Source organism: Epinephelus moara, chromosome 18 (genome assembly GCF_006386435.1).
Source record: "Epinephelus moara isolate mb chromosome 18, YSFRI_EMoa_1.0, whole genome shotgun sequence".
NCBI lineage: Eukaryota > Metazoa > Chordata > Actinopteri > Perciformes > Serranidae > Epinephelus > Epinephelus moara.
This window is the reverse complement of record NC_065523.1, coordinates 40,245,848-40,260,560: the sequence shown is the minus strand read 5'-3', so window position 1 is coordinate 40,260,560 and position 14,713 is coordinate 40,245,848. Positions and strand designations below refer to the sequence as shown.

General features: G+C 42.2%; 2 protein-coding genes across 2 annotated transcripts in view; both read right to left on the bottom strand.

Annotated features, from left to right (window-relative positions):
* scn4ab (sodium channel, voltage-gated, type IV, alpha, b) overlaps positions 1-2,027 on the bottom strand; it is a 16,718-nt gene extending 14,691 nt beyond the window's left edge. Inside the window, exons 1-2 of the mRNA XM_050070364.1 lie at positions 1,761-2,027; positions 381-394 (exon numbers count right to left, since the gene is read on the bottom strand). Coding sequence (XP_049926321.1) covers positions 381-394; positions 1,761-1,857 — 111 coding nt within the window. The 5' untranslated portion in view covers positions 1,858-2,027. The remainder of the gene's footprint in view (positions 1-380; positions 395-1,760) is intronic.
* A 5,874-nt stretch (positions 2,028-7,901) lies between these two features.
* On the bottom strand, positions 7,902-10,077 carry LOC126405727 (uncharacterized). Its single transcript, XM_050069609.1, has 6 exons — positions 9,862-10,077; positions 9,594-9,786; positions 8,640-8,729; positions 8,378-8,539; positions 8,149-8,220; positions 7,902-8,034 (listed from the first exon to the last, which is right to left on the bottom strand). The coding sequence occupies exons 2-6, from the start codon at positions 9,720-9,722 to the stop codon at positions 7,921-7,923; spliced, it is 567 nt and encodes a 188-aa protein (XP_049925566.1). The 5' UTR covers positions 9,723-9,786; positions 9,862-10,077; the 3' UTR covers positions 7,902-7,920.
* Between the last annotated feature and the right edge of the window lie 4,636 nt (positions 10,078-14,713).

The window sequence follows — 14,713 nt, the reverse complement described above, 5'->3', positions numbered from 1 at the left end:
CTGAATTTAACATCAAGAAATTGGTGCTCATCCAGGTTTTTATGTCTTTAAGGCAGTTATGGAGTTTAGTTAATTGATTACTTTCTTCTGGCTTCATCGATAAATACAACTGTGTATCATCCGCATAACAATGGAAATTTACAGTGTGATATTTAATGATGTAACCATGTGTAACCTGTGTTCTCATGTGATTAATAACCATGTGTGTAACCTGTGTTCTCTGCAGCTCTCTGGTCTCTGGTGTGGTTCGTGGGGTTCTGTTTTCTGGCCAATCAGTGGCAGGTTTCTAAAGAAGAAGACAACCCTCTGAATGAAGGCGCTGATGCCGCCAGAGCAACCATTGTCTTCTCCTTTTTTTCTGTCTTCACCTGGGTACGTACCTGAACTACATCACCTGACAGAACACCACTCACCTGAGGAAGTATCAGGACACTTTGCTACCACCTGGTGGTTTAATGCTCACACTGCACTGTAGTATGAAGTACTCACTGAGTGCAGTACTGTTCATGTGGTCAGAACTCTCCGACACGACTGAAATGACTCGTGCACAGTCGAGTCAGCAGCTGCGACATCACTCATAATGTAAATACATCAACACAATACAGTGCTGCAAACATCATGTGACAGATCACAGCACAGCTGCATGCTGGGTAAACCTGACCTCATGGGCTGTGATGGCAGACAGATGAACCTGTAGTGAATTTTAACAAAACAAAATATCTAAGTGAGCCACTGAGGGGTGAACATGTTACAGGCGTGTTTCTGGGCTGAGAATGAACCGATGTCCAGTGAGCGTTATGTGTTTGGATCTGTTTATTCTCAGTGTAATACACACATGACACAGAACAGCGCCGTCCAAATTCAAATCATTATTCCTCTCAGCAGATTAAGTCTTCCACACTGATACTTCATGACGCCACTTCACACGGAAAAGTTCAGATCAATACAAACAGATTTGATGGGAGAAACTCTGGCCCATGCTTGTGGACATTTGTGAGACAACGCAGATGGTGAGGTGGAGCCTGACTGTAGAAACGTTTTTTTTTGTCCGTATGAACATTTTTTGTCTGGATTGTTTTATAAATAAGACCCTGATTCCCCTGGAATACCTGATGGAGGCTCCACCCTGTGTTCAGTTTCAGAACTGCAGGTGGTTATTTATGTTTACCTTGTGTGTAGATGAGGATAAAATAAACAAACAAAAACATCATGGCTCCAACAAACCAATCAAACCTGATCGATGAGGTCTTTGTTACAGATCAGGTACAGGAGTGTAACAGAATAATATAATCACATTGATCAGACAGTTTATTCTGCTCTGAGGCAGCCTGGTTCACTCTGTGGTCTCCATGTTGTGGGACAGTTTGTCCATCATCAGTCGGACATCTTACATCTCTACAATCACACATAATGGACATAAAGTTGCCGCTGGCCACAAAGATACCATCTACTGAGCTCTGAGAGCTTTTCTTATTTTAGTTTTCTCTAATCAGATGTTTTAAGAGTCGAGCCGCAGCGTGTCTGTCCACATAAACCCAGAGACAGTAACAGTAACGAGGAGCAGAGAGAGAACATACAGTAAAACACCACTCTGTACGTCTGCGTCTGGACATTCAGCTTTCATCATAAAACACTAGAACACAAGAACCTGCTGAAATCTAATTAACTCCACATATACACTGTTTGACGGTTCAGTGCTGGTTGAAATCAGACCACAGCGTAGATCAACTACTCTTCAGACTAGTTCATGTTCAAAATACTTCTGATACTACTGATAATAACAATGAAAATACTGACAACAACAACAACAACAGTGATGATAATAATAATATGAATGCTTGTTTTGTTTTTTAACATCTGAAGCTGTGAAACGACTTTAAGTTAAGTCTAACCCTAAACTGAAACTTTTAATTTCATAAAACACATGTGTAACAAACATGATGCTGTTCTCCTTTGTCTGTGTGTTTGTGCTCGTTTTCCTGTTGTGGTGTGTTTGTGTGTGTGTGATGTGTATGTGATGTGTTGTGTGTGTAGGGAGGTCTCACTCTGCTGTCGTTGGAACGTCTGAAGAGAGTCTCATTTGAAGAAGAGTACAACAAACTGTTCAGCCCACCGCTCGCCTGAAACACACACACTCACACACACACACACACACACACACACACACACACACACACCCATCTAACTTTGCCTCTTTCCTTCAGCCATTCAGAGATGAGTGTTGTCTGTTGTCTGTTGTTAGCTGAAGGCAGTGAGGTGTAACACGTGCTGTGTGATGTCAGAGGGCAGTATAAAGGGCAGGTGTGTGCTCAGGTACGCTCCACCTGACAGAAGTCTGTGCACACTCAATCATACGGCGGCTGATACACAATGCAAGGATTTTATACGGAAAACATGTGTTTATGATCTTTTATCAAAGATATTTTCAGTGAGTGCAGATCTTTAATTCTCGCTCAAACAGCAGGTTCCTGTTGACTTCCTGCTTTATCAGACCAGACTATGGAAACCAACACAGGTCGTTAGTCAGAGATCGACTCGCTTTCTGAGACACAAAGTCCAGTTCAGACTGAAGATTCACAACCAGACAAGTTCAGACAAACCACTACTGTCAGACCTGCAGGTTGACAGGAAGTGACCACCGTGAGACGGCGCATCATCTCTAGTCAACGACTCTCTGTGCTTCTGATCTGTAACGTCGACAGGAAGTGACCACCGTGAGACGGCGTATCATCTCTAGTCAACGACTCTCTGTGCTTCTGATCTGTAACATTGACAGGAAGTGACCACCGTGAGACGGCGCATCACCTCTAGTCAACGACTCTCTGCGCTTCTGATCTGTAACGTCGACAGGAAGTGACCACCATGAGACGGCGTATCATCTCTAGTCAACAACTCTCTGTGCTTCTGATCTGTAACGTTGACAGTGGTGGGCGGGGCATAAGCACATGCAGCCAGCAGCGACCCACCATCCGTTTCAACTCGTCTTTTTGTGAATCTTTGGTCTGAACTGGGCATCATGTTCTAAAACCAGCCGCCGGCCATTTGATCAGCTGAGTGTCAGGTGACACCGTCAGCCGGCTTGAGTCGAGCTCAGACCACTGACACTTTTCTCTGACATGTTTCATCTCGTCATGAAACTTTGGTCTGAACTGGACTTTAGAACAGACTGCTGTGATTGGCCCGTCAGCGTTGGCTGTTCATTTTAACACATATAAAATATATTTTTGCGGTCGTCTCAGTGAAACCGATCGATCATCATCGTGTTCTATGATCATGTGACGGCTGCAGACCAGACTTCCTTGAGCACGTGTTGCGCCCCATTGATATGACATCTTGACCTTTTTTTTTAGCCTCCTTGTTTCCTTGTCAGCTCAGTCTGGACTCTGATTGGCTGCTTTAAGTGCCTGTCATTTGACGTGCCTTCCTGTTGTCATGGTGACACGTTCCAGCATATGTTTTACACACCATGTGATGTGTTTTATTATTATTATCTTTATTGTTATGACAGTGACGTCATGACGTGTAAGATGATGTCATTGTATATTCTGCTTAATGATGATGATGTAATGACCTGTGATGAAGATTAAAGGTGATGAACACTCAGTCATATATGAAGAGTTACTGGACTCTGTGCTGCCCCCTGCTGATGCTCTGATATCACTGCAGTCACTGTGATGTCAGCATGATGTCACAAGATCAAATAACATCAGACTTTATAGAGAAGAAATATTAAATACTTTAAATAAATAATAAATTAGAGATAAACTCTGAGAAAGAGATGAGATAAAGATTAAAGACAGACGTCAGTGTGAGCTGCTGTATTTACCTGCAGAGACTCTGCCCCCTGACTGCAGGTCAGCTCTGCACAGTGAACATTTAAAATGACAGGAAGTAAGAAATGTACAAAATCTAAATAATCACAAATTTAAAAAATAGAAATGATTAAAATAATACAAAGGACTAAAAAACGAAATTATCATAAACAATAATCAGCCTCGTGTTCTCTTCAGTTTGTTGACACATTTTATTCATAAAAAATATTTATGAAAAGAACAAAGAAAAACCTGAACCTGAACCTGTACCTGAACCTGAACCTGAACCTGCATCTGAACCTGAACCTGAACCTGAACCTGCATCTGAACCTGAACCTGAACCTGTACCTGTACCTGAACCTGAACCTGTACCTGTACCTGAACCTGAACCTGAACCTGCACCTGAACCTGAACCTGCACCTGAACCTGCATCTGAACCTGGACCTGAACCTGCACCTGAACCTGCACCTGAACCTGCATCTGAACCTGAACCTGAACCTGGACCTGAACCTGAACCTGCACCTGCACCTGCACCTGCACCTGAACCAAAACCCGTACCCGTACCCATATCTGAACCTGAACCTGAACCTGAACCTGTACCTGAACCCAAACCTTAATCCAAACCTGTACCCGTACCCATATCTGAACCTGAACCTGAACCTGAACCTGAACCTGGACCTGAACCTGCACCTGAACCTGCACCTGAACCTGAACCTGCACCTGAACCTGCATCTGAACCTGAACCTGCACCTGAACCTGCACCTGAACCTGTACCTGGACCTGAACCTGAACCTGAACCTGAACCTGAACCTGAACCTGAACCTACACCTGCACCTGAACCTGAACCTGAACCCAAACCCGTACCCGTACCCATATCTGAACCTGAACCTGAACCTGAACCTGTACCTGATCTGGACTGATGGTTCTCTGCCGTCCCCCTATCTGGATAAGTTCCCCGTTGTGACTTCCTTCCTGGTTTTGACCCTTTACCTTTGCGAGTCCAGCATCAACGTTACGACTTGTTGTTTTTAATTCGTTACTCTTGAACGTCTCTTGATGATGTCACTGTGACAGTGTGTTAATAAAGTTTTGTATTTGAATCCTGTGTGTCCGCAGGCTGTCCAGTGTCTGCTGGCCATCCACAGGTTTAAACTGGGAGCTGATTCAGTCACGTTCAATCAGGACTACGTTGATCCCAACCAACAGGAAGCTCTGACTGAGGCCCTGCCCACTGAGGAGTAATGGGGCGGGGCTTAGAGCTGATGGACACAGTGCTTATATTCTGTCATTGCGATGCGTTCAGGGACTCGTCCCTTACTGAGACTTCAGTGTCATGGTGACACACGTGACATGGTGTTTAAAAAAAAATTCATAGTCTGATGAAAACACTTCACCAGGGGGCGTGTCCTCTCTGTTTTCAGCCAATCACAGCCCAGAAGTAAAAAGTGAGTATTCTAGTCAGTTTTATGTTTAACTCACGCTAATATTAGCGTGTTAGCAATAAAGGTTGAAAAAAATAGTTAGCTAGCATTAGCTTGTTAGCAATGTGATGCTGCTGAACATACTATCTGTAACTGTGTCTGTTGCTAACTTTAGCCACCATGCTAATGCTAGCTTCTAGCCAACACGATAAAACAGAGCCAACTAATATTAGTAAGTTCTAAAGCTAAGCTAAGCTAAGCTAAAGCTAGCATTATCAGTAATTATTATTTATTCGATGATGTTTTTATTTATTGATGAATCAAATGACAAAAATTTACAAAATAAATTTTAAATAAATTTTAAATAAAATTTAAGCCAAACAGCCAATCAGTTTCCTACAGTGAAGCGCCTTCACAATAAAAGCCTGAAAATACAAACCTAACCTGAAGTGGTTTAGTAACAGTTTTTATCACAGCAGAGATCGTCGTTCTGTTTTGAGCTGTAGTCATAAAATATATATTTGGAAATGTGTTGCAGCACCTTCCATAGAAAATAAGAGGATAAGGTCGACGTCACGCTGCGGTCAATCTTGTGATGATCACGCTGTGTTACATGTGAGAGTCCATCAGGATCGTTTACACTGTAACTATCTTGTGTGTTGGGCTGAGTGCAGACAGACACACACAGAGTCACATGATGGCGTCCCAGTCCCACGCAGCGTGACATGCCTTCACATCCTCCATCAGTGGATCTGGGTTATATTCTGAAATCACATGTTAAATTTAAGTTTTCCAAAACTTAAAAAGTGTGCACAGTATGTTTGTGACATTTCATCCTACAGTGCCAGGTGCTAATGCTAACAGCTGATGCTAACAGCTAATATTTATAAACCGTTCAGTTGTGTGACCTCATTTGATAAACTGGATTCTGATTGGCTGGAGCGTCTGTATCATATCATATTCTGACAGTTGTAACAGACGCAGTGCCTCCTGCTGGTCAGACGAGTAAACAAATCTTTATTTACAGTTTGATGAATGTTTGAAAGGAAAAACAAACGGTGCTGTGAACTGTGATGGAACATGAGACACTGTGCACGTGATGCGGTGCTGCAGTAGATTTTAGTTTGTAGAAGCTTCGGTCTGTTTGTTTCATGTGTTTGTTTGTTTGTTTGTTTGTTCTGATAATAAAGTTACAGATTGATTGTTTCATGAAACACTTTCTATGTAACTTTATTGACCTCAGTCGTTTATTTGTTTATCATCACAGGAACTTAAAAACTGGTAAAAAATTAAATCATGAAATATTCTGTGAGTGAACGTGATTAAAAAGTTGATGTAATAAAACAGGAACAATAAGAAGGAAGACGTGATGACATCATTAACGGGCTCCTGTGACAGTTTCAATAACTTTATTAATCTGTTAGTTTCTGACCGGAAATGTTTCCTGTGTTTAAGATCGACCGCTCTGATTAAAACTTTACAGCAGATCTTAAACCAGATGTGGACTGAGAGTCCTGCAGGTCCACAGGAAGTTTCCTACAGTACAGACAGTAAACCTGGTCCTGATGTGCAGGTCGACCCACAGGTCCTGCTCCCGTTGGGTGGTGTGAGGAAACTTTTTAGAATGAATTTTAATTCATTCATACACTCCTGAACTTTAATATCCTTATGTCTCCTGTGTCTCAGCAAGATGTCTGCTCCTGTTCAGAACTTTTCCCAACACATCCCCGCAACTGAGTAAATTTACTCCAGAGGAAAACACTGCAGCAGTTTCACCTCACTGAGACACGCTGAATAATTAAAACTACTGTGTCTGCATCATATCAGTGATTTTGTTTCACAGGTTGGGTTCTCACAGGACAGACAGCAGCTTCCTGTTTACGGTCATGTTTAAACCTCGACACAGTCAGAAAGGTTTAATAATCTGTAACACAGGAGGCTCTGTGTGTCATATTACCTGGATCACTATGTGTCCGAGGTTACCTTAGCATCGGCTAATATTGCCTGGGTCACTATCTGTCTGACGTTAGCTTAGCATCAGCTAATATCAACTGGGTCAGTATCTGTCTTATGTTAGCTTAGCATCAGATAATATTATCTGGATCACTATGTGTCCAAGGTTACCTTAGCATCGGCTAATATCAGCTGGGTCAGTATCTGTCTCAGGTTAGCTTAGCATCAGCTAACATTAGCTGTGTTAGTATCTACAGGGTCATTAAACATAGAATACGTTCTTTTTAATATTTGAGTTCAGATACGAGTTAAATTACATTTATATCCAAAACTAAAAACATGTCTGACGATAAAACTGAGACGTTAAACTTTTAATGAACCTTTAATCATCTGAACATCTGTGAAGCTGCGACAGAGTGAGTCACTGCGCAGCTGAGTCAGCATGTTTACTGTGTGTGTGTGTGTGTGTGTGTGTGTGTGTGTGTGTTATAAAGTAGGGTAAAGGTCAGACAGATTTTCTTTCATGATGCTTTAATGTGACTCAGTTTCATATTGATACAAACAGAAATAAAAATAAATATGATGTGAAGTATCAAATATAAAAAATAAATAAAAACTTTTCAATAAATATGTAAATAAATAAAGAGATAAATAACTTGGTCAATATATAAATAGATAAATATTCTCAGTCAGCATGATAATTAGTTGGTCTTCAGTGGGCGTGGCGTCTTTCCTCAGTGGGCGTGGCGTCTCCAGGTGAAACAGGTGTGGTAGTGCTTCTGCAGGGCGAACTTCAGGACCCTGAGCAGATCTCTCCACAGAGCCATCCATCCACAGGCTGAGCTATCCTGAGTGACACACAGAAAAACCTGCCCCCTCAGCTCTGATTGGTCCACACACTCTGACTGACAGTCCTTTGTCCTATTGATACGATGAGTCAATATCAAATCAATCAAGTTTACCTGCTGCTGCAGAGCCGCCGTCAAATGACTGAAGTACGAAGACACAACCTCTGAACCGTTAACGCTGGACAACTGGAGACAGACAGACAGAGGGACAGATGGGTCAGACAGGCAGGTGGAAAGACAGACAGATAGACACATGGACAGACAGTAAGACAGACAGACAGACAGATGGTCAGACAGAAAGACTGACAGACAAAGAGAGTAAGACAGACAGACAGGTACTCACACAGCTGCCCTGATCCAGCAGTCGCTCCTGCAGGTGTTGGAACTTAGCGAGTTTCTGGTCGTCCCAGGTGACTCCGCCCTCTCCGACAGGTACGTCATAATCCTCAAAAATCTGCCCCGCCCCCTGCAGTGATTCATACACCACCCACGATGCTTGGCGGCACTGCAAGGAACCAATCAGAGGTCAGTATTTCAAACAGCAGGCTCAGAGTGTCAAAGGCTCTGTGATTGGCTGAGAGGCTCTGATGAGGTAAGAGGCTTACCTGAGGTTTATTGGTTGTGACCGCAGGGAAGACGGAGGGTGGGAAGGTGATGTTGGCGTTATACGGCAGGCAGTGGGCAGGAAACGTCCCCTACAGGACAGACAGGAAATAGTCCAGCCTTTATCAACAACTGACCTGCTAACAGTAGCTAATGCTAAGCTACATATAGACAGATACTGACCCAGCTAATGTTAGCTAATGCTAAGCTAAGCTAATGCTAAGCTACATATAGACAGATACTGACCCAGCTAATGTTAGCTAATGCTAAGCTACACATAGACAGATACTGACCCAGCTAATGTTAGCTAATGCTAAGCTACATATAGACAGATACTGACCCAGCTATGCTAAGCTACATATAGACAGATACTGACCCAGCTAATGGTAGCTAATGCTAAGCTACGCATAGACAGATAATGACCCAGTTAATGTTAGCTAATGCTAAGCTACACATAAAGAGATATTGACCCAGCTAATGTTAGCTAATGCTAAGCTACGCATAGACAGATACTGACCCAGTTAATGTTAGCTAATGCTAAGCTACGCATAGACAGATACTGACCCAGCTAATGTAAGCTAATGCTAAGCTACACATAAACAGATATTGACCCAGCTAATGTTAGCTAATGCTAAGCTACACCTAAACATATATTGACCCAGCTAATGTTAGCTAATGCTAAGCTACATATAAACAGATACTGACCCAGCTAATGTTAGGTAATGCTAAGCTACACCTAAACATATATTGACCCAGCTAATGTTAGCTGCTAAGCTACACCTAAACATATATTGACCCAGCTAATGTTAGCTAATGCTAAGCTACACCTAAACAGATATTGGCCCAGCTAATGTTAGCTAATGCTAAGCTAAAGCTGAGGTGTGACAAACCCTTAAATGTGACCTGAAGAATATAAAGATCAAAGAGTGCTGGTGTTTGGAGGTCAAAGGTCGCACCAGGTCTCTGAGTAGGTTGTGGGCCAACTGAATCAGGTTCCCCTCCAGTTTACAGGTCGGCATGGCAACCACCATCAGGTGGAGGCTGCACACTTGCAGAAGGACGAGCAGGACTGAGGACACCGTCATGGTTCTAATGGTTTCTGTTTCAGCTGGTCCTTCAGGTGGGTCTGGCTCTGACAGTCCTGAGGTTCTGAACAGATCTCAGTTTTAGCTCAGGTTCTACAGAAAAAGACAAACGGATGTTCTGAGTTTTAAAAACCTTTACCTGAGGTGAGTCCTGGTGTTTCAGGTGATCCTGGTCCTGGTTCTGGTCTGAGCTAGACTGAGATGGTTCAGGTGTGCTTTGTGAGTCGACTGCTTCAGGTGAGTTCAGATAACCTGGAACACAGAGGAGGAAATTGGTTGGATGTCAGAACCAATCAGGAGCCATCTACCTGTGTGAGTCATCCAGCGTCTGTTCCAAAACCACAATGGCCCAGGACCAGGTGAGTCACTGCAGGTTCCCTCAGGTACCTCAAGACCACAGCAGCAGAGACCTGGACCAGGTGAGTCACTGCAGGTTCCTGCAGGTTCACAGTCTTTCAGTGTGGTATTAATAAATTTAATGTGTCTGAGTCTCACAGTGAGGTCTGGAGGATCTGGTCTCGGTCTGCAGCTGTTGGTATGTCTCTCTGTGGAGACAGTTTGATGTTGGACTGATGCTGTCGAGGTTCTCGTCTCACCTCAGACTCTAAAACATTTAATTTGATCAGACTAATGACGAATTCACCTTCGTCTGTTCGTTCAAACCTTTATCATCATTAATCTGTATGTGAACCAACACAGAGCGTCCCAGAGTCGGCGTCCCAGAGTCGGCACCTGAAGGACTGAAGGATGGACTGAGAGCGTCCAGAGCTCAGATCTGTTACATCACTTCCTCTGTCAAAGGTAAAACAGTCAGAATCTGATGACTTCAGATGTTCTGAACCGACCTGATGGCAAGACCACAAACACACTGAAGGTACCAACTCAACCCTGAACCTGAACCTGAACCTGAATCCAAACCCTGGTTCAAAGTCTCTTGAGACCTTCATTTGATTCATCACAGCTTTAAACAACCTGCTCGTTTGTTTCAATTTGATGCGTGATTATAATATACGATCCTGTGTATGAAGACAGATACAGATTCTCCTTCATACCCTCTGCCATCTCACTGCTTAACTCTGTACAGTACAGGTAGCATCATCATTAACAGGTAGCATCATCATTAGTTCATATTTTATTCAAGTATGTGTTTTTATTTATTTAGTTACGACTCATTTTATGTGACTGTTGCCTTGTGTGTGTCAGCCTTGTTGTTGTCATTGTTGTTTGTTGCTGTTGTTTTTATTGCTACTGCGGCAGAATCAATTACCCCTCGGGGACAAATAAAGGTCTTGAATCTTGAATCTTGAAAGACAGACCTGATCCAGACCATCATAACCCACACACACAAATCCTGAACCTGAACCTGAACCTGATCGATGAGGTGTTCACTGAGCGTAGGAATAAAATGAATGGTTGAAGTTTTTCAGATTGAAACATCAGAGGTGAAAATATGACAAAGACGGCAACACCATGAAGTCAAGTTTCATTTCACTGGAAATAAAATCACACTGAAAACTGATATTAAACACATTCATATGAATATATGAACATACATGAACATACATGAACATATATGAACATACATTAACGTCAGTATCGGAGTCACACGTCTGCACGTTGACAAAAACGTATTAATAATATAAAGTTTGAGTATTAATGAAATGAAACAGTTGAATCAGCTTCTCTATTGGCTGACTAATTTTTCCACCTCTGCTCCGACACTCGATGTTTCTGACCGCCGCGGACGAGGAAACGCGACCAGTGGAAATCACGTGGCGTTCTTACCATGACTGTGAGCTGTCGTCATCTTCGATGTCACGTATGAACATGAACGACTGTGGAAATGATCAGGAAACATTTTTACACATTTGAACTTGTTTCTGTCGACGAGTGTGAAAATGACGAGCGATGCCTCGTCGCCAGCAACACGTCTGATACTCTGTTACTGTCAGATGGTCCTTCAGTAAAAGTATCCGAGTATGAAAGTAGTTAGAGTATTCAAACTGTGAACTTTATGTAACTAATGATAATTTTATAATTATCTCAAGGTATCTGAATCGAACCAGTTGCGTTCGATTCAGAGACAACATCTGAGTAAATATCATCACTTATTGACGACTGAATTAATCACTAAATTATGAAATCAATCAGTCTGAAGCTAAAAACAAAGTTTACAGTAAAATGAATAATTATTTTTTTAACCTGTTGATTATTTTCAAACCTTGTCAGAAAACAAACAAACAAACAAAGCAGAGACAGTCAGACGTTATAATAAATAATAATAATAAATCCTGACGATTAAAAGCAGTCTGAAACGAATCAATAATCATTTATTGATTTCTCTCTCGTCACCAGTTTATAAATGATTTACAAACTCTGAGAACGAGACACAAACACATGAATCAACTCACCGTCAGTGTGGCGTCGCTGTGCTGCTGGAGGTCTTCAAAGTCCTGGAGATCCTTGAGGTCCTGGTCTTGGTCTGGTTCTCCCTCAGGCTGCTGCTTGTTGTGGTTGTGATGAGCCTCTGTCATGTTGTGGTTTAAATAAAGCTTCAGAAACTGAAACTCTGATGTCTTCAAAGCAAAATCAAAATCAAACCTAAGAATTCTACGAANCCCCCCCCCCCCCCCCCCCCCGCCCTGACAGCGTCTGAGGTGTCTCCCTATGACTGTCACTACAGAATTACTCAGTAGAAACTACAATTAAACACAAATACAAGAAATAAACTACATTATTTTATGTCCAAAAGTATGTGGACACCTTAATGCTGCAGCCCCATTCATTAATATAGAGTCAGAGGCAAACTGTGTCCATATACTTATGGTCATGTAGTGTTTCGTTTCAGCTCATTTTCCTAAAAACTCCCTGCATGTGGAAGATTAAAATACTACATCATACGGCTTTATTTTAATTGACCCTGAGAAGTCTGACATTGACTTCATTTGTCCATTTGGGGGGTATATATTTGTCTTCTTAATTTATATGTTGTCTGTATATGTGGCGGCTGTGTGACGGTGGACGGTCTCTCGCAGGTCCAAAACAAATTTCTTCTAAGGAAGACAATAAAGATCTTATTATTTTTCTTATTTAATTAAAAACTAAACCTTTTACAGACAGAACTGAATTAATAAATGAAGAACATGTTGAGATGATTTTACTTTTTTGTTTCACTGGTTGTCAAAATATTTGAAAGATGAGTTGAGTCACGACTGAATCAGATTTTAATGTCGTCTTTATTCAGATTTTTAAAAAAAATGTAAAAGATGAACGACCTGTCGGGATTAAACGTGTGTGTGTGTGTGTGTGTGTTATAATATTAATAATGATTATTAGTCATAATAATTGTCCACGTGTCAGTTTCTGTCTCGTTAATGATGATTCAGTAAAACATGACGTCAGTTTCCAGCCTGCGGCTCGGGGCCCTTCAGGGGCCTCAGGAGACGGTGGACAGGAGCGAAGGAGGGGACGTAACGTTCCCAAAGAGTTTCTGAAGTTAATGAAATTTGTATGAAATGTTTCCGTCGTTGCGTTTGTGGCGTTTCCATGGAGGAGACACTGACGTGTTAGCGATGGTTGTTTCAGACGGGCTGAAGCGGCGCTGAGGATCGAAGGGTTAATGAAAGGTTGGAAACTCAAAGAGCTGAATCATGAACCTTCCCCTCCTCTCAGACTCAGGACTTCTTCAGGTTCCACTCTGACTTCTTGGTGTCCTGTGAATCAGAGTAAAACCCGTCTGTGATGTCACTCAGCGAGCAGCTCAGGAAGCGGTTTAACCCCCAAAATGTTCGGTTTACATTTACGGCGAAGAGACGAGACGGCAGGAAGCTGAGCTCAGTTTAGGTTTAGACAGAAAAGAAAGAGCGAAGGATCTGTGTAAACAGGAAGGAAGCTCCCTCTGAGGGTTTCTGCTGCCGTGGGGACACACATGTGACGATGAGGAAGGAAAGTCTTCCTCACTCAGTTTCCACCTGCACCCTCCAGACCAGACACCAGTCAGACCAGTTTATACAGCAGGGACCTGGACTCAGTCTCTGTCTGTCCCTCAGTGCCTCCTGAGACACTGTGTCCAGGTGCTGGTCACTGCAGAGCCCAGGTCGCTAATTAATAGGCTAATAATGATAATGTGGAGACAGCAGAGCTCTGGGTGATGACATCATCACTGTTTCCATGTCAAAGCTTTAGATTCACTTTCTGGTTTTTATGAAAACTGATATTGTAAAACTGTAACACACACACACACACACACACACACACACACACACACACACACACACATACTTGTTTTTATTACTCCGTGGGGACCTAAAAATTGGACCTGAAATTTTTTTCACGGTGGGGACATCACCTTAAAGAATCATTTTAAGGCAAAATTAATAGTCAAAATCAATTCTCTGATTTTTTTAAAGCACTTCTTACCAGAAATGTCACCAAAATTCCCAAGTTTTTTCAAATTAATTTTTTCAGGTTTTTCTATTTCGCTGGGGACCCCTCTTTGGTGTCATACCACAAACCACCACCAGGTGTCAGACAATTAAATTTACCAAACAGGGATTTTTTCTATTCACTTTTGAGTCTGTATAAGAGCAGAAATTAAAGTAAAATCTTTTGCAATCAGTGAAGATGATTATTTAGAAGAGAAAATGGTGCCTATATTGTAATTTCATGTTGTTTTTGCATGTATATTAAGCCAGCACAGTGTTGCAGTGATGAGTGCTGTGTCGGCCCCTGTGTCTGAGAGGTGACCTGAGCAGGTGAACCTCACCCGCACCCTGTCAGGTGGGACGGGCACATATATGGACCAGTAAAGTCACAAATGGTGAAAAACTGAAAGTAAATACTTAAGTCAAGTACAGTAAGATGTGATTACTGGTATATAGGTACCAGCTTATGCAGTGTTATAATGCATGTTATCTTTGCTAACTCTCATTTAAATACAGACTTGAGCTGATAAAGCAGCATGCAGAATGGAGAAGAACAGAGCAGCATGA